At 44.4% G+C, this 25,158-nt stretch overlaps 1 protein-coding gene across 15 annotated transcripts in view; it reads right to left on the bottom strand.

The window, feature by feature from the left end:
* Nucleotides 1-25,158, bottom strand: part of CD44 (CD44 molecule (IN blood group)) — an 86,801-nt gene that overhangs the window by 50,876 nt on the left and 10,767 nt on the right. For all 15 annotated transcript variants that reach the window (XM_019639538.1, XM_019639541.1, XM_019639545.1 and 12 more), the window contains exon 2: nucleotides 956-1,121. In XM_019639538.1, the coding sequence (XP_019495083.1) occupies nucleotides 956-1,121 (166 nt within the window). The remainder of the gene's footprint in view (nucleotides 1-955; nucleotides 1,122-25,158) is intronic.

Below are 25,158 nucleotides of genomic sequence, written 5' to 3'. Positions count from 1 at the left end.
TGAGCTGGACTTTTAAAAGGCAGTCTGTGTTTGTACATGGGCGCACTGAAGAAAAAGGGGAACCACGTTACCTAATGATGTTGCATTGCAAAAACAGAGTGGGTAGTGACAGGCTGGGGTGGAAACTTTGGAGCAGTGATGCAGACAACCCACAGCTCTAGTGAAAACAAGCCAAACTAAAACACTTCACTGTGGTCAACAAAACTGCTTGCTCTTAAAGTGCACCACTCACCACAGGGTGAGCAGAAACTCCAAAAACAACAACAACAACAACAAGTCCGTTGCCTGCTGTGATTGTCCTGGAGCAGGAAGGAAGGCTTGAAGAAGGCTCCATGGAGCCGTTGATAACCATAGAAACCTCTCAGAAGGTCTTCGTAGGTCCCTCTGATCGCTCCCCAATGACTTGTAATATACCTTAATAATTTTCATGCATTTTTTAACCCTCTCACACCAGAGCAACATAGAAAAGAATGAGAGAGAGAGAGAGAGAGAGAGAGAGAGAGAGAGAGAGAGAGAGAGAGAGAGAGAGAGAGAGAGAGAGAAATCTGCTTTGAGCCAAGTCTGCAGGGCCAAGATTCCACCAAGCACATATTTATTTTAAACACTGTTATTTGGTTTACGTTTTCTTGTGGTTCCGACAATGATATTACACACTTCTTCAAAGCCATAGAGCGCTGTGGAAGCACTTCAGGCAAGAGGATTACAGCGGATGACCCTTAATGGCCTCCTCTGGGCAACTGGGCTATGATTCACAAAGGAGTCTTTAGACGGCTTTAAATTTCAGTTGTCATGCAGGTTCCAGATTGGCTTGGCCAAATTAATAGGTGGGGCAGACCCTCAGGCAATCATCCAATCAGCTGTCAGGGAGGAGCCTTCCCAGTTCTAAGCCCCGCCCCTTAGGCCCCGTCTGCCAGTCAGCCAGCTTTCCGCAGCCGGCAGGTTACTGGCCTCTTACCTGCAGGTCTCAAACCCTGCCTTCCGGGCTTTCTCCATCTGGGCCATGGTGGGCAGGCTGCAATTGAAAGCTTTGCAGAGGTCAGCAGCCTCTGTCCGCGAGATGCTGTAGCGACCATTTTTCTCCACATGGAATACACCGTCATATCGGCAGGTTACATTCAACTCTAAGGGAAGAAACAGAAATGTTAGATTCTTTTACATAAATAACTTGAAAGGTGTAAAAGTTTGTTTTTGAACAAAAACTCCAAATAAACTTCTTTACTGGCCAGAGCCTTCAATATTCACTCCATCATTCCAAAACACCATACATTAAGCTCAAATCTGAGATAAGACACAGTAAAAGCAGCGTCACTCTCACTTTCTCTCCATCAATTACTCCACAACAAAGTTTTTAAAACGTATACGATTGAGAGCCTGCTTTGGGTTTGGCACTGCCTGATTGGAATAGATTTTTGCCCAAATAAACTCTTAAAACTTTTAATATGCCTCAGTTTATCTTTTAACAATGATGACATTGCAAAATGGTACAGCCACTTTGGAAGGCCTTTCGACGGTTTCTTACAAAACTAAACATTCTTTTACTGTAAGATCCAGCTATCACACTCCTGGTGTTTATCCAAAGGAGTTGAGAACTTATGTCCACTCAGAAACCTGCTCATGGGTGTTTATAGTAGCTTTATTCATAATTGCCAAAATGTAGAAACAACCAAGATATCCCTCAGTAGGTGATTAGATAAATAAGAAAAAAATAACATAAGAAGCATATGATTTATTTCTGATTATTAAAGTAACACGAACTTGTAGAAAACTTAAACAATTCAAGAAAGTAATGAAGGAAAAGCAAGTCGACCACTAAGAAAACTACAGCTTAACATTATAAATATTTTGCTGTATTTTCTTTCAGTTTGTTTTCTGAATACGTGAATATGTTTCCAGTTAAAAGGATACTAAATATATACAGTTTTAGATTTGGGAGCCTTTTCCCCCACGTACTGTTATATTATGAGCATTTTCCCTCAACCGTGTGGTGTCATTCCCTTGCTTATAACCGCCAATGTCTTCTGGCTGCATCCAGAATAAATTTCCTTATCATAGTTGATAAGATCTACATGATCTGTCTCCTAGCTCCCTCTCCAACCTTTAAGTAGCTCACTCTGCTCCAGATACAAAGCTTTCTTCATTTCCTGTGGGCACTCTGAGCTCTTTTCCACCTTAGAACATTTACACCTGCCTTTCCCTCTGTCTGGAATGTTCTGTCCTCAGATGATCACATTCTTGTTTTTCAGCTCCACATCACCTCATCTTAGAGCCCTTCCCTGAACATGTCTATCCAACTTGCAGAGTCTCCCTCACTTCACTTTGCTTTTGTGTCTTCACAGCAACTTGTTTATCTATTTGTGCATTTAGTTATTATCCATCTGCCCTTTCTGTGACGGACATTCCAAAACAGCAAGGGCCTTTTACTGGTTTACAGCTGTTTCTGTAATGCTCACAGCAGTATCTGACAGTGGGGAGATGCTCATCAAATGTTGAATGAATGAATGACTCCTTGAAATTTCCTCAAAAATGCTCTTTCAGCATCTTGACAGATAGACCCAAGCCCTGTGGTTTGCTCTCAAGAGTTAATGGCATCTCACATGAGGCCTAACTGCTATCCACTGGTTAAAGAGTGATTGAATCCAACGATTTCTGTGAGTTTTGCAGACATTAACCTGAAACCTCAATGAGGAACTGGAAAACCCTCTGGTTCTACAGGATTCTCTGTAATGATCTCAAAGACTTCAAAGACCTTAGTTGAAAACTCATTACTTTGGGGGGACTGTATTATCCCTCATTTGCACTTGAGTAAACCCCAACACAGAAAGGTTAAGTCATGGAAATTGTCCTGGTGACGCATGATTCCTCCCTCCCCCCCCCCAACTGAGCACTCCTTTGAGCCTCAAAGATAGTCCTTCCCTAAGGAAGCGCTTACCAAAATGCCCTTGGGACCACCGCATGGCTGACCACGTGCCAGGCCAGGCACCACTTGGTGAGTTATCAGCCAAGTCTGGATTCAAACAGGACTAGCTTTGACTCAGACTCTATCTTTCACTTAGTCAGATCCAGAGGTAGTCAGGGAAGAGTCTGCTTATGTATCAACGAGAAAACCAAGACTCGGAGATGTGAGTTGCCCAAGGAAGTGAGGGTTTCTGTCCAGAGCCTGTAGTCACCTTCCAGAACCTTAGTTGCTTGTCCCTACAATTCTGAGCCAATAGCCTGGATAGAGGGAGCCTGTTACTGCAGTGTCCCTGGGTACCCAGCACTTTAGTTAGGGGTTGTGGGTGGCATCAGCTTCCGAGAACCCTAAGAGGTGAGTTTAATGTATGTATGTACATATTATTTATAGGTGGAAAAAAAAACTGAAGCTCAGAAAAATTAGACGACGTCCCAAGGTTGTCCAGCTATTAAGAGGCAGAAATAGAATTCCATCTCAGGTCCGTTTGATGCCAAACCCATGTTCCAAACCACTTTGCTATCTGCCCTAGGATCCTTTTGTATCATTAGAGCAAGTCTTCGCTCTAAAGGAGAGAGGGACACCTAAATAATTGTGATGCAAGAACAAAGAGAGGGCAGTATTATTGAGTTCTAAAGGCAACAACTGCTTTCTCCTTTCTGAGCAGGAAGCAGGCTCCAACCACTAGAAAACAGTGCCTGACTAATGCAAATTGAGATAAGAGAACTGGCGAACTTCTGTCTGATCTTGCTTGACTCTGAAAATAGTGAAAGAATAAACGAGAAATGGAGCTTTGAAAAGACATAAGCCAATATCAACTGGTTTTCTTTTGTTTGTATCACAAGCATGAGGTGCTTTAAAAAAAAAAAAAAAAAAAACATCAGAACTAAGTGAAATGGAGAAAACGTATTTTTGTGTGATTAATTCCCTTTTGGGTGTAATGGTGTCTGTCCTGAAGGCGGTCATACAGCACTTGGCTGATGATGCAAGGGGAGCATGGAGAAGGGAAATACACAAGGCCTTTTGAAATACTGTTTGTTTTTACTGACATTTTCAGGTTTGGCCTCGGTCTGCCAATCTTAGCAAACGGAAACTGTCATGCTGGGTGACAGCGCTCTTCCGGGGTCTCGTCTTGTCTAGCCTACAAAAGAAAAACAAAGCCTTCTAATCAGCTTTTTGGAGGTGAGGCTGATAGCGGAGACTTCAGCAGATGGCAAGAGAGGCCAAGTGCTTGTCAGCGCTCAGCCAGGTGGCTGCTGTCCCTCCCAGGTTAAAAATAAAGTCTGAGGCAGGGATGGTGCTTTGGCGCTAGGGCAGTTTCTGTCTTATTAAAATTAATTCTAGTTTGCCACCTGGCACACTGATATGCCAATACAATAGGAACCAATTCAGGCTGAGACTTTTGAATAAAATCCTTTGTGCCACAGTCACTGTAACTTTATAGACAATACACGCATGCATTGTGTGAATGTGCCTGTATTTGTGTATGAAAGTATTAAGTGCGTGGTTGTGTATGCTCGGGTCAGCCAAGGTAGGAAGAAATAGGAAAGCTCCAATTTCAGCCTTCCTGGACTTAGAGGCTTAAATGCTTCTGACATACAGTAGGTATCAGCCAAGGACCGCCAAATGAATAAAGAAATTCTACGCAGTGTGAAAATTCCACAGCATACGTTTATCTTAATTTCATGAAAAAAAGGTCCAACTCCTAACCCTGATGGCATTGAGCCGTCTGGGAATTGCAAAGATGGTGCCCCAAACTTCATTTCAGGTCACCTATCCTATGAGTGTTCACGGTTCCTCCCCTCTGGGTCCCTCATACCTTAAAAGGGACCAAGGCTTCAGGGCTATGTATCCTTCAAGTCCTGATAATTTATGGTGACTTTCTAACAGGCCTCCTTGACACTTACGCAAACCAAAATTATTACCCCAAAGGGTATCAATAATATCAACAACCATAATAGTAGCTAATACATATTGTGCGCTTATTATGTATATGCCAGGCACTCTTCTAAACACTTTATAATTACTAACTCATTTTATCCTTAAAGCAATCCTATGAAAAGGGTAATATTATTATCCCCACTTTCCAGATAAAGAAACTGAGGCACAGAGGAGGGAAGAAGCACATCCAGGTTCACAGAGCTAGTAATGACGACGCCAGCTTCAAATCCAGCCTGTCTGGCAGCAAGAGTCCGCAGGCTTAATTAACCTACGAGTAGGCCACTAGGCTACTACTCCTAACTCCAATTTAAGTAACTATTTATGACCTCTCCACCTCCCAATGTATAGCTGTGAATATTCCCAAGGTTTAAGTAAAGTTAGAGTAAGGCTGAGGTGTGAGTAGCTATGAACTACAGGTCACAGGATAGTCACCAGTGTCGGTGGCAATGGCACTGGCCTTGCTGCAAACCCCTGCAGAGAGGCAGGACTCCTGAGATATCTGTCTTTCCATCTCTCCTGAGAAACAGAAACCTCTGTGATTCAGGATCTGCTGTTGACTCAAGAGGCTAATATTAAACGGCTGATAGCAAATCTCAAACAAGCCTTTCCAACTGGAAATAAATAAAAAATGTTTTCCGTTGAGCCCTCGTCTCCAATAAATCTCCCGTATCGTGTAATAAATGAGCTGTCCCAAGTTCCTCCCTCTGAGAGACCCAAAGGGCAACACTAACTGTTTAAGGCCACTTTTAGATTCTGAGTAGAGCCTCTCTGGAGGGAGAAATGCCACCAGGACCATTAGGGGGCTTGTTACTAAAGGGTCGCCAGGAGGGTGAAGGGGTGACAGAGGTCAGCATTGCGGGATTTTATCACCCACATGGGAAGAGGCCTCCCAGGGTGACTTGTTAGGAAGAGTTTTAAAAAGGAGCTCTCTCCAGGAGCATGTCCTTATATTGTTTAACTTACTCTCTGTCACCAAACTCACATGCAAGTCGGTGGCTCAGGGCTCTAACCTCTGTGCGATGCTGCCAGCTATGGCGGGTTCTGGGAACATTCATTCTTATTTGAATAAATAGCTGACCCGTAACACCATTCATTTTGACTACATTTTCCACCAAGCCTCAGATCAAGGAAAATAGATCTCTCTAGTAAAATCACCCCTGCACGTTTCAAAATTTTGCCAAGTTTGCAGGGCCTGAGACGAGCAGCTTGTTGGTTTGCCCCAGTCATTTCCTGAGTGTATAAAAATCACAAGCTCTGCTAGGAGTACAGCACTGTGTAATTTTCACCCAACTTGCCATTATCTATATCTTCCCAGACTTTCCTGAGAGGTGAGTGGGAGTGGGGGTGGATGTCACACAGCTGGCTAGTGGTGGAGCTGGGTGACTAGAGGTTTTCAACCTGGAATCCATGAGTTGGTCTTGTGGTCGGGGGAGGGGGGGCGGTGTCGATAAGCCCGTGATTGTATAAGATGTTGTGTATACGTATATATGTGTGTATATTCCTATTTGTGTGTGCGTCTGTATGTGTGTGTAGGTGTTTGGGTGGGAACAGCATCCCTGGGTTTCATTGGTTTCTCAAAGAAATCTGTGACACAAACATGTAAAGAAATTATTATCGTCATGGCCTCTTTAGTAAATTCCAGGATTCTGGAATTTTACAACTTCCCTGCGGGCTTCATGACAGCAGAGACTGTGTCTCTCCCTCACCATTGCATCCCCAGTACCCAGCACAGTACTGCTCAGAGCAGGCACACGTTGAATGAACGAACAAATGAATGAATGAATGAATGAATGAGTGAGTGAATGAACATCCTCTTTCTCCCCTCACCCTGACAGGCCAAGCAGACTTGTGGGGCACAAAAAGAACACCTTTCAGGGCCATTTCCCATGTCACATCTGAAGAATCACCATCCGAGCCTTATTGAGAAATCCGTAGTGGACACTTAAAGTGTCTTTAACGGGGAACATTTGCTTCTGAGAACCTTTGCTGTTTTTCCTGGAAGCAAATATTTCAGAGACCAACTTTCCATTTTGTAACTGGCTTTGTCCGTTTGAACTTTAAAAACATCACCTCAGTGACGGGCACAGCCTTTTTGCATCCTGTCACAGGGCCATTTCTGAGGCCAGATCTCCTGAGAGAGGACACCAAGACATAGGGTGTCCCACGTGAAGACATGCCATGAGACGACCCACAATCACACTGTGCCCAGAAACTCGGTTCTCCAACCAGACTTCTCCAGAGATCAAAACGAATTAATTAATTTTTCTGACATGAGACACCAGGATGTCACTAAATTAGACTTTCTCCTGCTGCTTTGGTCCCAGAGTAGGCTATCTGTCTGAGGAAGTCGGTTTTTCTTGAAGATGTGAAAAAAACACCAGTTCCTGAAACTCAATGACTTGTGCAATTCCCCCAGCCACGATAACAACGGGAGGGCTTCCCCAGCGCTTACTCTGGGCCATCCAAGGTTTTCAACATCGTACACCTAAGAATTCATTTAATTCTCACATCAAACTCTATGTGGTAGGCACTGTAATTAGGCACTTTAATTATGCCCATTTTACGCAGGAAGTAACTGATTGGTTGAGAAGACATGAGTAACCTGAGCTAGTAAGCAGTGGACCAGGGTTTCAGACTGGGCAGCCCAGCTGATCACATTGCAGTGTGAACTTGTACATGGGATAGGTGCTAAAACTACTGGAAACCCACTTATTCTCCATGTGGTTTTTTAAACGTGGAGGGGTGAGCTTATAGGAGAGCTCTAGAGAGAGAAATTTGAGCTTATTGAATATTATTTTAAGATGCGAGTGCTCTTGATTCCAGGCTGTAAGTCTTAACAGGGCAGGGCCCTTTGCCCAAGAACTTGGTAAGTCATCAGTAGGAAAACCCTCACAAATGGAACTTCCACCCTTTCTCCAGGGAGAAAATTCCAACGTCTCCATATTCACTGGCTTTCCCAACAGTGAGCGAGTTACCTCTCTCCGATTCTACCCGTAGTCTTCCCATGATCCCTTGGGAATGGAGAATCCAGCCTGAGCTTCCTCTGTCCTTTATGACCTGAGGGCTCTGGCCAGAGTCAAGTCAGGCAGAGTGAATGGAGGACCCCAGGACTCAGGGTTTGCCCAAGGCGGGGGATGCCAGACCACAGGCTGTCCTTGTGACATTTTGAGATGTCTGCTGCTTCAACCCAAAATCTCAACAGACCAAGCCAAGATGCCAGGCCAATCGAGCTGGAGCACGGTCCTCCATGCAGATTGCACCTGACTCCACTGAGCTCCGGGGAGCCTGTCACACACAAACCTCTTGGGCAGTGGCAGCCAAATGCACCAGTGAGCTCCCCACATTTCTTATGTGTATAGTGTTTATCATGAAACAGCCAGGACTCTCTTTCTGTCTTCTGATTTGCTGAGGTCATGTCTGAAAAAGGTTATGCAACTCACAAACCTACCCGAACTAATTCTCATCGGAAGTAGGAAAAGGCAAGGCCAATTTTTAAAAATAAAAGCATTACTGTTAATTAAATCATCCGTGTTTAAAGCCACAAAGGGACACAAGACAGCTTCTAATCAAATTCTCTTGTGACACAAGGGAAAATAAAATCCAGAGTGACTGAGCATGGTCCCCCAGCAAGGTATGAGAAAAGCAGGACCTCAGAGGTCCATAATTGCTAGATTCCTGACACTTTGGTCAGTGCTCTTAACTACCCAACTGCTTATAAAAATAAGAGGTCTGAGCAAGCCATTTCCAATAAAGTCATAATCCACCATCTTAATGAGACATAAAAAAGACATTCTTTTCTTCATTTCTCTGATTGTTTGATGTCTTTGAAGCCCAAAAGTTTCCATCTGAGTGTCCTCCTAGCTATTATAGCCCCTGCTGTCACCCAGGCCTGCCAGTCCAGACGGCTGGCAGCCTTTCTGCTGCCCCCACGTCACTCCTCGCCCCCATCCCCTGATGCCCATGTGATGGGCATCTTGTGAAAGGGTCTATTGTTCAGCATCCACTTCCGAATGAGGCCAAAATCACACTCAGTGGCTGGATCGTCTTTGGCTGCCCAGTGCAGACCATGAGTCTTGAGTGACTCAGTCTCTCCCGGAATTGCCCTGGAGGTGGGTGAGGGTTTAATGAGCAGAGAAAATAGTCATACACCATCATTCCCAGAGAATGTTCTCTAGAATATGTCCGGGGTGGTTTTCAACTGCACTATTCATCTCTTGGCACTTGGAAAGGAAATGCACCCCAACTTCTTGGCGCCTGGCTGTACCCTGACCTCTCAGCCTTTTGTCCAAGGAGCGTGGAGCCTGTCATGGTAGCCAACACTGTACCAACAGGAACCCATCGCATTCACTGTCAGAGGAGAGTCCAAAGGGACTCTCAGCAGTACTCTGGCCCTTCAGTCAATGCCTCCAAACTACCAAACACATGAAGTTCTTGGGTTGTTTACAGACAGCCTGGAGAGCAACCACCCCTGCCTCCTAGTGGGATGATGGGAACTGGGGAAGGGGAGAGGGTGGGGGAGCCTGTTCAGGCTCCTGGATCCAACAGTGTGTCCCAGAACTGTCACCTCAGTGCGCGATTCTGAAAGGCCAAGTGGTCTTTGGTGAGTGAGCCTCCAGGAAGAAGGCTGAGGGAGAGAAACCCCAGGGTATATCCCCGTGTGTTGCCATGGTGATCAGAAAATGCTTCGCAATCTTTGTTTTCTTCTCTTTTGGGTCATATCGGTTTAACAGATTGACTAGCACAAACCCAGGATGTGGTAAATGAAATTTAAAAAGCATCTCGGGCCCACATGGGGTTTTTCCTGTTGCAAGTAGAAAAAAAAAAAAAGAAAGGAAAAAAAAGAGGGTCCCATTTTGTTTCATAACTAGATTTTTTGTGTGTGGGGGTAGTTACAATTATGGCTACATCACTTAATTCATGTACAACTTTTGCTCAGGTCTGTAACCAGCATTTTGAGGAACAAGTTAACTTTTACAGATGAAGAAACTAAGGAACAAGAGATTCAGAGACTCCAAGTCTTACAGAATTTGAGTAAAAATCTAGACTTTGGCTCAGATTTTTTAGGTAAAATTTTCTCCATTATCTGTAGCGCTGTCTATTCCACCCTGGGTTGTCAACAGGCAAAGGGGGAAAGTGGCCACATTGAGAGAGTAGCATGATGATATTCAGACTTTTCTCCCTCCTCTCCCCCGCCCCGCCCCGCCCATGATGTCTCAGGCAGAATCACAATACTTAGGATGGGTAAAAGCAGAGCTGCCCCAGTGGGAGCTGGAGTGAGACCCCAGATCCTCCATTCCACCTGCTGCTCATTCTTGTCTAGCCCCTCCCCCCTCACTCCCACCCACAGTGGTCTTGACACTCGCCACAATGCTCTAGAAGGCTCCGTGGAACACTCTGGAAACCACTACAGTAAGGGCCAATCACAGCACGACTTCCCAAGATCTGCAAAGTGCCAGGGGCTCCAAAGCATTAGTCACCCCATGTGACAGCTGTGGAAAAAGAGGGTCAGAGCGTTCAGTAATTAGCACAGGGCTTTGCAGCTCAAAGGCTGCAGCCCAGATGAAATGCACTGTGTGAAAATGCTTTACCAGTGATACAGGTGTGGTATTATTATTTTTGTGCTTTTTGCCCTTGGTCTTAAGAATAAAAGTACCTTGGAATTTAAAGTCCTCCATAAAGGTTGTCCCTCGTGCAAAGTCTGAATTTCCAGTCCAATTCTACTGGGGTTGGGCAACAGTGGACTTGACAGGATTTAATGAACTGGAAATGGAGGCAAGGCTGCTGTCCTTTGAGAGAGAGCCATGCAGAGGGAGAGATGCAAAGGGCCACCACCAATTCCCACCGTGCCCAACTTCACCACGCAGTCTTGGGTATCTCCAACATTGATTTTATTTCCTCTTATCTATCTCTTTTAGTATCTTCTCAAGTGAGAAAGAAGATTGTGGGATTTATGAGGCTCTATTCTGTGTGGGACAGCAGTCTAGATGCTGTAACAGATGTTATACGATATGCTCCCCACAGCAGCTTTGAGATGTCAAATTATCACCCCCATTTTGCAGATGAAATAAGTGAGGTTCAGAGCACATGTGACCCAGCATGCCACAGTGAAAGTGGCAGAGCCAGGAGTCAAACCCAAGGATGATACCTGGTCTCTGACATAAGTTAGCCAAGACTCAATTTACCAAAGCCACACCTCTCGCTTATGGCAGGCAGACTTCCACACTGGGGGCTTGAAACACAAGAGTACTGCGGGGATAAAGGATTTGGTGGGGACACTTAAGCTCCTATAGATCCTGGTGGGGCTTCCCAATGATATCAACATTAATATAGCAGCACCTACTGTGTGCAGAACACTGAGTTAGTACTTCACACTAATTATGTTACTTAATCCCCAAATAATCAGATAAGTGCTGTTATTATCATCAAACCTTTTTATAGATAAGAAAAAAGCTTTAGAGAGGTGAAGGTGTCTGTCCAAGACTGTACAGTTGGGGATCAGGCAGGCTGGCTCCTTCTCTCTTAGCTGCCACACACAAATGCTTCTCTCATTGCTTAACTTCGGGAGATTCCAGGTGAGTTGCAGAATAATGCCTCTTGCCAGGTAATTTGAGTACCACTGGGTTAATATTTACTAGTGTCATGCAAATAGGGCTGGTAGACTGGAACTGGTTATTACTCTCTCCTCCCAGGGTGTAAATAACAGACCAAATGAGATGGGAAGAATGTCACAGAAAAATCAGTCCTGCAGTGGGACTGAAAAAACCAGTGCCCTAGGCAAGGCTGAGCATCTCAGGACCCAGTAAGAGGAAAAGCTTGATGAATGGATTAGATTCCTGCCTAGCTGTGATGGTAGGCAGGACATGACCTCTGCTCTTCCCACGGTGTGTTGTATCTGGTCAGACACCCCTTAGATTAATAATATTTAACTTCTTTATCCCACAGCATCACTTCAAATCATAGGGGGGACAATGCCAGTCACACTCTGATGGGCACCAGGTGCTCTGAAATCCCCAGTGGCCTCTTTTCCTGTCACTCAAAAAAAAAATCTTACCTGAATGCAAGTGAGTGAGCATACTAGTTTTTCTAGAAATAGCCATGAGTTTGATACATTTATAAGAAAAGAAAGTCATTTATAAGCATTGGCCGTTGGTTGCCAGTAACCCCGTACTTAACAATTCATCTGTCACCAATCCTGACCCACAGGTGAGTTGAAGACAGAACAAGAATCATACCTGTAGGTTACCCCTTTCCTCTTCAAATACATCAGCAGTGAAGTGATGTAGCTACAAAGTATTTATTTGTAATAATAAGTATTGCAAGTGACTAAGGAGAATTCTAGATTTTCACTGATTCTGAATTTGTTAGGCTCAAAAATCATCAGGTCACATTTTAATAACTCAATCTCTATATTTTCTTATTCTTTCTCCCTCTCTCTATCAGGTGCTAAAGTGTAGAGGGGCGTGTGTGTGTGTGTGTGTGTGTGTGTGTGTGTGTCTGTGTGTGTGTGCATGTGTGTGTGTGTCTGTGTGTGTGTGTCTGTGTGTGTGTGTCTGTGTGTATGTCTGTGTCTGTGTCTGTGTGTGTGTGTGTGTGTCTGTGTGTGTCTGTGTGTGTGTCTTTGTGTGTCTGTGTGTGTGTGTGTGTCTGTGTGTGTCTGTGCGTGTGTGTGTGTGTGCGTGTGTGTGTGTGTGTACGCAAAAGGCAGACTCTTCTTCCCAGCACAAGAACCCACCATTATTCATGCTTTAGATGTTTTTAAGAGCAATGCAAATGTCTCAAGGCAGAAGCCCAATGGAGGGAGAAACTGGATTGTGGAGACATTTTAAAAAATCTGGGCCAAAAGATTTCCAGGATCAGTACAGTTCCAACTGCCCTATGAGCTAATAGCTTGTAATTCACACCTCTTCCTGAGCTTTCAATCTGTGAAATCTCATCTGTAACCACAGATGCCAGTCTCAAATGCCAGGCTCCAGAGAACTCATTTCTGACAAGCTTTTAAATCCGACTCAAGCCACAGGGCTTGGACCAAGATCTTTACTATTTCATGTTCATCTGGAGTGGGCCAAACATAACTTCCTGCTTTTAAGGAACATGGCCCACGCAAAGGTACAGGAGGTTTAAAAATGGAAGAAGTTACAAATGACCCTGCTGTGAAGTTGTCAAAAAAAAATAAGGTCTTGATTTTACTTCAAATCAGTAGCCATAAAACATGGCAAGAGACCACACCTGTTGAAGGCCCACGCTCCTTTCACCACAGACATTTGAGAAGTGCTCTGGAAACATCAGAGTGAGGACAACTGGGTCTCTTCCTGTGAAATCTGCATCTCCCAAATTGCCAATAGTCTCCCTAGTGCATGGAGCAGACATCAATTCCAAGCACCTTCTAGAAAATACAGATGTTATATATCAGACACGATCCTGGGTGCTGGGGAAACATACAAGGTCCCTGCCCCCGAAGAGCTTACATTCTAGTGTGGGGAGACAGGCAGTATACAGGTAAATTATTAAATATAAATAAGGCAATTTCAGGTAGTGGTAGTGCCACACAGAAAATAAAAGGGGGTGCTGTATCAGAGAACGAGAGGGGGTCACCTGGCCAGGCAGTCTGTGTGGTCTGACGCCCACTCTTCTATGAACTTACGGGCATATTTTACTTACTTATTATGTGGCTGTTTTTGAGATCAGATCAGACACCCCGTGAAAGGACCCCCCCACTCCTCCCGCTCCTTACACACATCCGTCCATACAGATTAAATCAGATCTGGAATTCATTTGTGCTTTCTAGTGTCCATAAAGAGATGTCTCCAGACTTTGGCCTTAGTAGGATAAACAAGACAGACTTGGAAGGCAAAGCCTATGGCAACTGAATGTCCTGGTTTCTAGGATGAGTTCCATTTGAGACAAAGGCTGGGTACAGCGTTGGTGGAAGAGGGGTGTGTCTGTCCCTTCTGGGTCTTGGCCTGAACTTCAAGGAGACAACTCAGATGGAGTGACAGAGCAGCCCATCAGAGTGCTACTGTGAAGTGCCCACTCACAAGCCCTCTGAAGGCTTACAAGAATCTCCTGACTACCTGGCATCTTCAGCATCGTTTATTTTTCAGTTACTGGGGTGATTTACTTTCATGCTATTGTAAGACAGTATAGTAGCCATGCTCCTAGTCTTTCATATCAGAGAGACTTGGCTTCGAGTCCCAGCTTGGGCTCTTGTAGAATGTTAGGCATGCCATGTGTTCTTAAAATTTAAGCTTCACCTTCTTCATTAATAAAGTGAAGGTAAGGCTTAACTCATGAGGTGCTTTTAAGGATTGGATGAGGAAATACACCTGAACCACTTAGCAAAGTCCCTGACACCTGGCAAAATGGCTGGTATTGATCAATATCAGTCAGTCACCTCAAAAATTAAAGTGTACTTAAGGCAGCTTAAATATAAAGTGCCTAATACTGTGACTGAATTCTTAAATAACTGGTCGGCCACTTGCTCTATCATTGGTAACAGACACTCAAGATCTCCAGTTAAGAGCCAGGAGGCTAGTTATCCAGATACAAGAGCTCTTACTCTACATAATATGTGTTCTTACTAGATAGATAGATAGATAGATAGATAGATAGATAGATAGATAGATAGATAGATGATAGATAGATGGATGATTGATGGATAGACTATCTAGAAAACATCATTCTAGGAAGAAACCTGCCTCAAAAGACACTAATCCATATAATCAAAGTGGGTTCCATTGGGACCATGCCTCATTCATCTTCACATCCCTAGTGTCTGATGTACAGTATGGTGCCCAATAGACATTCCTTCGGTTTGGTGGGAAAAGCATTAGGCTGAGTCCAGTGACCTGGGGTTTAGTGCTGGACTTCTTATTGATAAGATGTTAGTACTTGGAGAAGGCTTCAGTTTCTTCATAAGATTAAGAAGAAGCTGGATTTGATGATCTCTAGATCCCCAGCCAACCCAGCCCTCCACCTCTAGAAGGAGAAATCTACCTTTCTTTGTGACTTGCTCTCTAAACACTCCAGAAACCCTAGCGGCTCCCTTTTGCCTTCAGGATTGTGGCATTTCCCTCTGGAATCAAAGCAGTGGTGGTGTGCTGAATGCATTAAGCAGGATGGACTGGCCAGCAAAAAGAAACAAGAGACAAAACAAGAGTGTTAGCAGCATCCTGCTCTCAGATTACACCAAACAAATGCCTCCGGCACACAGAGACTAAAACCTGCCCCATGGAAGCTGGAGGGAAAGAATGGTTTCAATTAAGAGGAAAAAAAATGGCAAAATCGCTGATTTCCTTAGAGAGACTTCTCCTAAATTACTACAAGCAGCCCCAGTGCTCCCTGCAGTGAATTTCACCATCACGGGCCAATTGAATCCATTCTTTAGTTGTGAGACAATCCTCAAATGAGGCGCTGCTAAGTAGCCCCCACCTGCACAACTGGGAGTCCAGACGCCCACCCCCAACTGGCTCCCTGATCTTTGGTGGTCCTGGAGTCCCCATTACCCCTGCAAAGAAGAGAGAGGGAAGTTCCCAGCTCCTCCCTTCCTGAAGATAACTCCCTGTAGTTCTAAATTGTTTCAAGGCCCTTCGTTTTCAAGGAACCAAAAAAATCCATTTTCTTAGGTAAAGGAGATGCCTTGAGTTTTCAAGGCCTCCAATTCTGGGGATGAAAGAATAGGGTCAACCCCATACAGCTGAATGGGAACTCGTAACATTACTAGGAGAGGGGAGCTCAGAATTGAACTGCAACCCCCACCACATAGACAAGTTACTTCACCTTTATGAGCTTTAGTTTCTCAGCCTGTAAAATGGCTCTCAGGAAATGCAGTCATTCATTTATTCAATGGGTATTTGGGGAGTACCTCAAAGGGAAGTTTATGGGAGTTAGATAATAAATATACATATAGCACCAACTGTGAGTTGGGTTCATATCAGGTGCTACTAAAATGTCAATCTTTTTGCTTCTCCCATGGGAAGATGAATCTTGATAAGTGGCCACAGTTCTCCCTAACATCAAGGGCCCCCCGCGTTTCTAATTTATGATGTATTTACACCATGAAAAATCATTTTTGCTTTGATAATCTTCCATTTCAGCCTGAACAACACAGTCCACAGCCACACTCTGATGACATTAAAAGCAAAATGAGAACCTAACACAAAGTCAAACACTCCTGTTAAAAGGTGTAAAAGTCTTAGTCACTTCTGAGGTGTGGCTGGGAGAGGCCAGATCTTCTTTTCTTGAGAAGAGAGCAGAACTAAGCAGTTTAAGGCAATTACAGGTATTTGGGGAGATGAGAGACATGAATACCCCAATGATTGATGGTTGGCCACTTTATGCCCTTAGAAGCTGGTCCCCCATCCATAACCAGGAAATTCCAAGCTGGGGCTCCTGGGGAGGAAGTGTACTCTGGGAAACTCCAAAGTTTCCAGACTGAGAAGGAAGCTACTGTATTAAACTGTCCCTAAGGGCCCTTCTAGACTCTGAGGCCAAGGAACGGCACTGTAAAGAAACAGCCACTTTAGAGGGAGGAAAATACCATCTCCTCTTCTGGCCCCACCACCAACTGCCAGGACTGAAGGCAGGAAGAGGCTGATCCTGCTGAGACAAGCAGCCTGGGAGATTGACGGTCATTGTGCAAGTAAAGACAGGACCTGGAGTGCGTTTCCCCATTCGCTTTCACGAGTTACTGCAATAGCCAAGGTTTCCGGAACAACCCATGCTGCTTTATCTGCTCAGCAACAGTTGTTCCAGTAAGCGCACATGGGTGTCAGCTCTCCGGTGTACCCTCCCTGAAAATTCAATGAGATTTTATTGGCTAATGTTTTGCCCAGAAACGGAATGAAAATATTCCAAAGGCAGCTAGAAGCATTTCTCAAGGACAGCAGCAACAGTTATGGCTGACTGGTGAAGCAAGAGGTCCCAGGTCTAATAATACCGGTGATCGCAATGATTACCGATGAATACTGGCTCCGTGCCAGTCGCTCTGTCATGCACACGACCACATTAGTCCTTCCAACAACCCTACAGGTAGATATTATTACTCTATTTTAAACATGAGAAAGTTGAGGCTCGGAGACGTTAATTGTTTAAAGCCATGCCATTAATGAGTGGCAGGACTCACACCCAGGGCTCACTCTAGGACACACACTGCTTTATGAGTGCCCGAGACACTAGTCTCAACCCCTCTTTGTGCATCCCTGGCAGCCTGGCTTGGCCCAAAGGCTGAAATGTATGGGCTTGAGTAAACATTCTCAAATCCTTTGGAAGAAGATAGGAAAACTGACTTTGGGAGATGCTATTCTCTCCTGGCCTGTTTGAAGTGAGGCCTGTTTCTAAATGTGTTCCAGGGCATGTGGAAAGCTCATTTGGAGAAGAAACCAAATGAGTTTTCCAAAGGTTTTAACAATGCAAACAATGCAAGCTATAAGAGTGGCTGTTGACTTTAGCCTCCCAAACAATATAAAGAACAGGAAGCTCAAACAGATAATAGGGTACTTTTCCTATGCCCCTGAGAAACAGTCCTTAACCCTTTTGTTGCGAGGGTCAGATACATCCGAATGAATATATCCAACATTTTTATACATGAAAATAATGTCATTGATATACAAAGCAGCTGCAATTGTTATTATTAAATGGATAAAATAGTCAACATATCAACTTTTTGTTTTCTTGTGGATTTCTGACACATTTTTAAAAAAAGAAAACTTGAAATCAATTAATGCAGGAAAGAGTTAAGGAAGGGATATCTGATCATGCTTATTTGAGAGAGAGTTGCACATATCCCCGGAGGAAGCCACAGGGAGCCCCTCCCTCTGCTCCCAGCAAGAAAAGTAGCCAAGGCTTGCCTCCTCAAACCTTGTCCCATCTTTCCTATCCCCAGACAGAAAGGTTTCCTTCTTGTCTTTCACATCCATCCTGAGTGGTTAGACGTTGTACATATTCAGCTTCCCTTGGTGCCCTTGCAAGAAACCATAGAAGAGGCTGTTTCTTAGGTGCCAAGGAAAAGGAGTGGGAATTGGGGTGAAGCACAGCCATGAAAAGGAAGGAGAGAGGGAGAGAAGATATGGACCCTTGCTGACTCTCAGTTGCTTTTTTAGCACTTATCTCTTATTCCAGTAGATAGATAGATAGATGATAGATAGATAGATAGATAGATAGATAGATAGATAGATAGAACGTGGTTTTTTTTAAGTTGAATTTGGAGATCACATCCTGAATTAATCATGGTAAGTCATAATCTCAAAACCAACCCAACATTCAAATGAATACAGGACTTCAGAAAAGATAATCCTCGTCCCAATGTCATTCATCCAACAAGGTTTCATTCAATGCCCCCATGTGCTGGGTACTGTTCTAGGTACCCAGGCAAGGTCACTATCCTAATGAAGGTTATGCTCAGGGAGAAGACAGTCATTCAACAAGTCAACAGCACAGCAGCCTGCGTGTGATGAAGCACAAAGTGCTAAGCACCTCGTTTAAGGGAAGCCTTTTCTCCCCGGGGCTTTTGTTGTCCCCAAGAGATGCCTTCCCGAGACAATGCCACTTCAGCTGAGACCTGCAGGGATGGATTCGGAACTAGCAGGTCAGTCTAACGCTTGGCAAGCCTCAGGAAAAAGCTTGAGGTCAGGAAAGTCACCCTCAAATAAAGCATAAATCATTTTGGTTTAATAGAATTCATTTCCTCTGGCGTTCATCATTAGATTCTGAAAAGCAGCAGCCTCCTTTCTGTGTAAGAAACAGTCATATCCTTGAGGTCCACATTAGATATCCCTTGGGCTTCTCTTCCCTTAATGCAGCCATTAGAAATCTTTTAATGGTATTTAGGATTTAAAAAAAAAAGGAATGGAAAACAAACCAAAAAAATCCTAATGTTTCCCCCACCCCCAATGCTGTTAGATTGCTTAGCTGACTATGCGGAGTCAGCGGACTGGCCCAGAAAACCCTCCTGTTCATCTTGGGGCTTATTAAAGTGTTAAAATGTTGGACACGAGCTTCAGACTCAAAGAAATGATTAAGAAAGAGTTTTCCTTCTTATAGAAGAGAAATTATTAATATAAAACTCAATAGTTCATTCTAGACTCCTTGTAAGCAAGTCAGATCCATTGGGAACCAACATAGTGTGATGACATGGACATCATCTCTAGGGGTAGAAAGCTAGGGTTCAACTCTTGAATCTGCATTAGTTAGTTATATGACTTGGGGAAAGTCATTAAATTTCTGTCCTGTACAGGAGAATAATAATGTTAATCATGAAGTTAATATGAGGGCTGAATTAGATAATGGAGCTGAAAACACTACACACATGTCAAAACACTCTAGGAATAGTTACAGAAAAAAAAAAGCTGGCTATCTCCCTTGGGGGTCATCATCTCATAATGTACAGGAAGAGATGCTTGTCCAAGGTCATAATTTTTCAAGTGGATCACTACAGATTAGTGATCCTTATGCGTGGTGCATATCCAGCAGTGCCGAGATGGGTTGCAATAATGAGTTTCTAATAATAAAATGCTCAAGTGTGCAAAAGATTGACTATTTCTTATAAATTATAACAGATTTAAGGTTATTCGCTGATATGCTTTTGTTGGGAAGAGAAAAGGATAAAGTTATAGCTATTACGATAAACCACAGGCCATCTAAGTCACAGACCATCTCAGTAAGCGGTGTGTCCCCCATGTGAACTCCATCCATAAGGTGTGTCTTCTCAGAAGGTAGAGGGTGTGGCTTAGGAACACAAGAACCTAGCTTTGCCTTTTTTTGTTTTTTCTTCTTTAACCTGTATAGCATCTCAAACCACAACTCTGCCAGGTGGGTGGACACACTTTGGAGCCTTACTCATTGTAATAGACATTGTTACCAACGCAACAAAGATCTAATTAAACCCTGATTTTGTTTAAAATCCCAAACTTGTATTTCATGGGAGCTGAGGCCTCAACTCTCAACTCCAGTGTGTGGATCATGACTCGTCTAAGTCAAGCATTGTGGTCAGAGTACTTCTTGCCAATGAGTGCTTCGGCCCGGGCATTCCATGAAATGTGACCCCCTTCCAATGAGAATTAAAAGGAAGTCAATTCAGGACTTTGGGAAAAGCTACTCCTCCCTTTTTTAGAAGAGATGTTTATGAATAAGCATTTCTTTTTCTGGCACTGGATATTGGTTTTTTGTTCTTCGTAGGATGCCTGGAACTGTGAGAGTCAGTTTTGGACCATGAAGGGGGCTAAACCATAGGAAGACACTGGGAGTGGCAGAAAACTTGGTCTTTGATAATATCATTGAACTCCTGAAATTGTTCTGCCTCCATACTTCTTGTTGTAGGAGATACCATTTTATGAGGGTCGATTACCAGATGATATGCCAGAGATATTCAGCTGGCATGCATTGCTATGGGTATACCAAGAAACATGTGTCAGATAACAATTACATGGGGAACACATCACAGTTTGATGCATAGATGGGTTGTAACTTACGTTCAATCATGATAGCTATAACTCCATCGCTGTCTCTCCTACCCAAGAAAGCACATCCGAGTAAGAGTGAAAGGATGTTATATCATCATTGTGGGGCAATAACCTCGAATCTGTTCTCATTTGTAAGACAGAGTTGTTTATAAGTGACCATTTGGATTAGCTGGTGCCTCTACCAATTGATAAATACTGTTATTATTATTATTTATGCTTTCATTTGAAAGCACCTTAGATGATGGCTTCTGTATTCTCACCACATCTGTGTCACTCTCCTGATAGCGTCCACTCTGATCATTTCCAAGTAATTAACCACCAACAAGGAGATAAACGAGTGAGGTCCTCATAGCCAAGTGGTTGGGCATCCATATCCCAGGGTTCTTGCCTGTAACTGCTGACTAGACCCAATAGATGTGCCTGCATGACTGCTGGAAGTCATCCTGAACCAACCCCCGCGCCCCCTCCCCAACACACACACACACACACACATACACATTAATCAAACCGTGGGTCCAAGCTCCAGGCATGCAAGTGCTCAAAACAAGACCAAGAAACTTCCAATAAAATGGATGAGATATGACTTTAAACCAAGGCTTTTATGCTAAAGACACCTAAGTAAATTATGGATTTCCCTGCATGGCTTAAAAGAATTCCATCATATGACACATATAGTTCCCCAGAGTCTGGGTTCCTTTGTGGCCCCAGCAGATGCTTCTAAAAGTCTGAGTGAGCTTGGAGGTTCCGATGGTTCCCTTCCCACCACTGTCTGTTGTAAGACAGACGTGATAAACCAGTTGCTTTCAGAATTTTGAGGAGTAGAGCTTTCTTTTCTTGCTCTCTTCCTCAGATGACCTGAGTGTGAGGCAGCCAGGAGAGGGGCTGCCTTGGCTCCATTTGCATGAGGAGCTTTGACGCCCACCTACCAGCCTGTCCTCTGGTCCTGAGAGCTGGTGGGGTTGAGACATCCAACAAGACAGCCCCGCAATGAACTGTGGGGACCCTGCAGACGTCGTTACTGCTATTAATCCTACATGTCTGGAGAAGCCTTCTCTGAATCTCTAGATCAGGTGAGGTGTCCTTGCTCCCACAAGACCCCGTGCTTCTGCTCCTTCCCAGCATTTACTTCAAGTATAATTAAATAAGGGCATAATTAGTTGTTTACTGCCTCTCTTCCCAGACAGACTGTAAGTTCCATGAGAGCAGAAACTGTGCCTCTCCTGCTCAAAGGTGTGTCCCCAGTGCCTAGTGGAACACCTGGCACTTAGTGGTATTCAATAAATATGCATTGAGTGAACAAGTGAATCCTTCAAAAACCATTGATTGTTGACTCGACTTACAGAATTGCACAGAGAGGCTTGGGAAAAGCCAGGCCAAGTTATGCTGGGCCTGCTGGTTTCCAAATGCTCATTAAGTCAAAAAGGATCAAAACGAACGCCATATATGGATGCACAAGTTACTGCACAGGAAGCCAGACCCAAGTACAATGGAGGCTCCAGTGTAGTGTACACAATGCAGGCTCTCCCGACACTATTTCCCACTGTGCTACAAAAAAAAAGAAAGAAAGAGTACCCTTTTATCTTCCTCGCTTTGTCATTCCAAGTCTTCTTGCCCTGGTCAGCCCATTGTCCTCTTTCATTGAATGCCCTTGTCCTCTGTCACCTCAAAGGGTGAAATGGCAAGGGCACTGGGCTGAGTAAAAAGACCAGGGTTTTGACTCTCACTCATTGCGTGTCCTTGGGCAAGTCACTTGCAGGCTTTGAGGCAACCTGCTCTCATCTGTCCAACAAGGAGGCTATATAACATATAGTACCTTTTCCCATTCTGATATGTCATCATCTCCGGCTTTTTGTCACCTCGCTTAGGGCCCTTTTTCTCTGTCTCTTCTTCTGCCTCTTTGGAGCCATACTTTGGTGCTGCCGTACCTGCAACTGCTAAGCCCTAGTGAAACATTTAAAAACCCTCCCTCTCATCCTCGCCTCTAGCATTTTTATTGAATTATTCCAGCAAGGGCATTGTGGCTCAACTTGGCAGGGCACCCAGGTCCCCTGCCAGCCTGACAGCATCTGTGTGCCTCAGGAAATGGCAGAACCAAGAAGCCTGAGCCCATACCAAGTCCTCCTAGATAAGCCCTGCCCAGGAGGGGATGGCAGCTGGGAGGAGATTGGGGAGCATTCCAAAGAATACAGTTTCAATGATTGGGGTCAACTAGCAACAGGAGACAGAGATAAAGGCAAAAGCTACCTCAGGTAATAATAGGACCTTGTAGTTCTACATCACGTGCTTCTGCCGACCAGCACAAAACACTTTCACAGCAGCAGGCAAAGGTGGAGAGGTCTAGGGAAGGCAGAAGGATTATTTCCCAGGTGTTTCACAGTGTATTGAAGCATTAGACAGATAAAGCCAGTAGCCCAAGGTCACACAATTAGGCTTTGACAGGGTGGGAATTAGAGCAGAGTGTCCTAATCTCACCTGGGGGCTATTTCTAGTCAACTCTTGATGGAGCCTTTTGTTTATACCTGGGTTTTCTACCTTATCTTACCTGCCCAGGTAGTGGGTTTGCTTTTTCCCTTGGGGATGAGTAGTGAGAAACTTGAGCAGCCCACAGTGGGCTCGCCAGGCTGAGTTCAGAATCCAGCCTTCTGGATTTGGATGCTACCAGCAGGACCCAGAGGGGCCAGTCTGTGGAATGCTGCTGCTGTCTGCTTTGGCGAGGCGGCAGAAGAGCCCTGGAGTGGCAGCTGAGAATGCAGAGGCTCCAGGGCTGATAAAAGTTGTAATTAACGTGCGCATACAACCCTTTCATCTTCAAAGGCTTCACTCACATTAGCTAGTAATTCCTCCTATCACCCCTATGGGTGAGGCATCATTTTTGTCTTCTCAGTTTGCAGATGGAGAAGCTGATGTGGAGAAGGGGCCCTTTGCCAAGAGGTCTGGCCCTTGTTCACACAGAGGAGATTCCTGGCTCCTATCATCTAACTTCAACTGGGGTGATGGGAAAACACAGTGGTAGTGGATTATAAGAGAAGGCTCAGGCAACTAAACTCCTCTGAGTAAGAGACTGCATTTATACCGTTCTGGAAGGAGGTGGAGTCTATGGTACGGCTAGCTGACTAGGTTCAAGCGGCTCAACTCCCAGGGTTACACATAACTATCAGAAACGTCAACTAGAAAAACCTGCTGCTCTGCTGTGGTGATCTTCATGCAATACATGGGCATCAAATCCTCCATAGTGTGCCCACGGCAGACATCACTAATAGATCACAGAACTCTCTGTAGCCGAGTCAAGGTTTGGCCTCTTAGCACAGCCCTCCAGGCAGCCTCTACTAATCAATAGGAAACGTTATATGGGCTGAAATCTATCTGCTGTTGCTGCTATAGGTCTTGTTTGGGATTCTCTTAAATTGCCATCCTCGGACTCAGGCAGTTGCCCAAGTTGTATCTCAACCAATGCTGGAGCTGGCCTGCGTCTGATCTCTGCCTGGCATTGTTTGAAGAGGTTGTCCTGAGAACTTCTCTGGGGCAGAAGAGTTGGATCTTGTAAGATGGAGCCAGTGTTACTTGATCACCTGGATTCTGTCCAACCACATCCCTCACTGTGTTTCAACATGGACACTCTCATTCAGACAGGCTGAACCCTCTCCTGACCTCAATCAAGCCATACATATTTCCTTCACTTTAAAAACTTTTCAGCTCTTGCTTTATTTACACTTCTGTGGGTTGCTCTCCTCTCTCCTGTCTCAGCTTATCTTCTTTCCCACACTCATCTCGTCCTCAAATTCCATCCTTCCATGAAGCCGTCTCATACAATTACCACTCATGGAGATACCTGCTTTTCCTCACCTTGGTACCTGATAATACGTAATCTTGCCTAGTTCTTTCATCTGTTTAGTTTTTCTCCCACCAAACTGTAAGCTCTCTAAGGACAAAGCCTAGATCTTCTACTTCCCTCACTTCTTTCCACACAGCCAGTCACACAGTACTTTCTAATGAATTGAATTGTAAGTTCATCACCATTTTAGGACTAGGGAAACAGAGGCAACCAATAAGGGAAAAACCTTGCCCACAATCACCCTGTGAACTGAGACAGAAAAATGCTAAACCTCTGTGGGTTCTCACTTCTCCTAGAAGGCTATGTCTGCAGGACTGGCTGGAGATGCAGACAACTGAACCATATCCCACAACAACTGAGAGCACTGCATACGACATGAGAACTGAACCCATCTGGTATTTTCTTTGAACTGCTGGTCAGCGGATTTCAGGCAGATATGAAATGGACATACCCAGGACTTTTGGTGACTGATAGAAGGTCGGAACCCCGACAGGGGATTTAGTTCCTGACCAACTTTGGCAAACTCCTAAGTAATATGCAGTTTTTATGACTTCCTTTGTATTTATTTTTTCCTGAGCAAGAGCTTCTCTGGTTTCATGGAAAAGAAAGAAGTATCTCAGTGGGACTCTGGAAGGCTCTCGGTAGAAGCAGCAACTCATCATCTCAAAGGCCTGCTTCGCTCAGTGCCCTGGTGTGTGTGTGTGTTCTTTTGTTTTGTTTTGCTTATTTTTAGATTCCCATGGCCACCCTAGTGATTTTCCATAGGATACTCATGCTCACCCTCTCAGCACTGTTTTGACTGAATATTGTGGTTCATCTTGCACCAAAACATTGTTGAGTTCCCTTAAGGGAAGAGGAGACATCCAGGATGCTCCTGGGGCTTTGAACGTGAAGGACACCATCGTTTCTTCAGGGGTTGGTTTATCTGGCCAATGAAGCAATGTTTTGTAAAGTGGAGTTTAAAGTAAAACATAGTGCCT

This window comes from Hipposideros armiger, unplaced genomic scaffold (assembly GCF_001890085.2).
Source record: "Hipposideros armiger isolate ML-2016 unplaced genomic scaffold, ASM189008v1 scaffold_44, whole genome shotgun sequence".
Lineage (NCBI taxonomy): Eukaryota > Metazoa > Chordata > Mammalia > Chiroptera > Hipposideridae > Hipposideros > Hipposideros armiger.
Note: the sequence above shows the minus strand (reverse complement) of the source record. Positions and strands in the feature narration are given on the sequence as shown.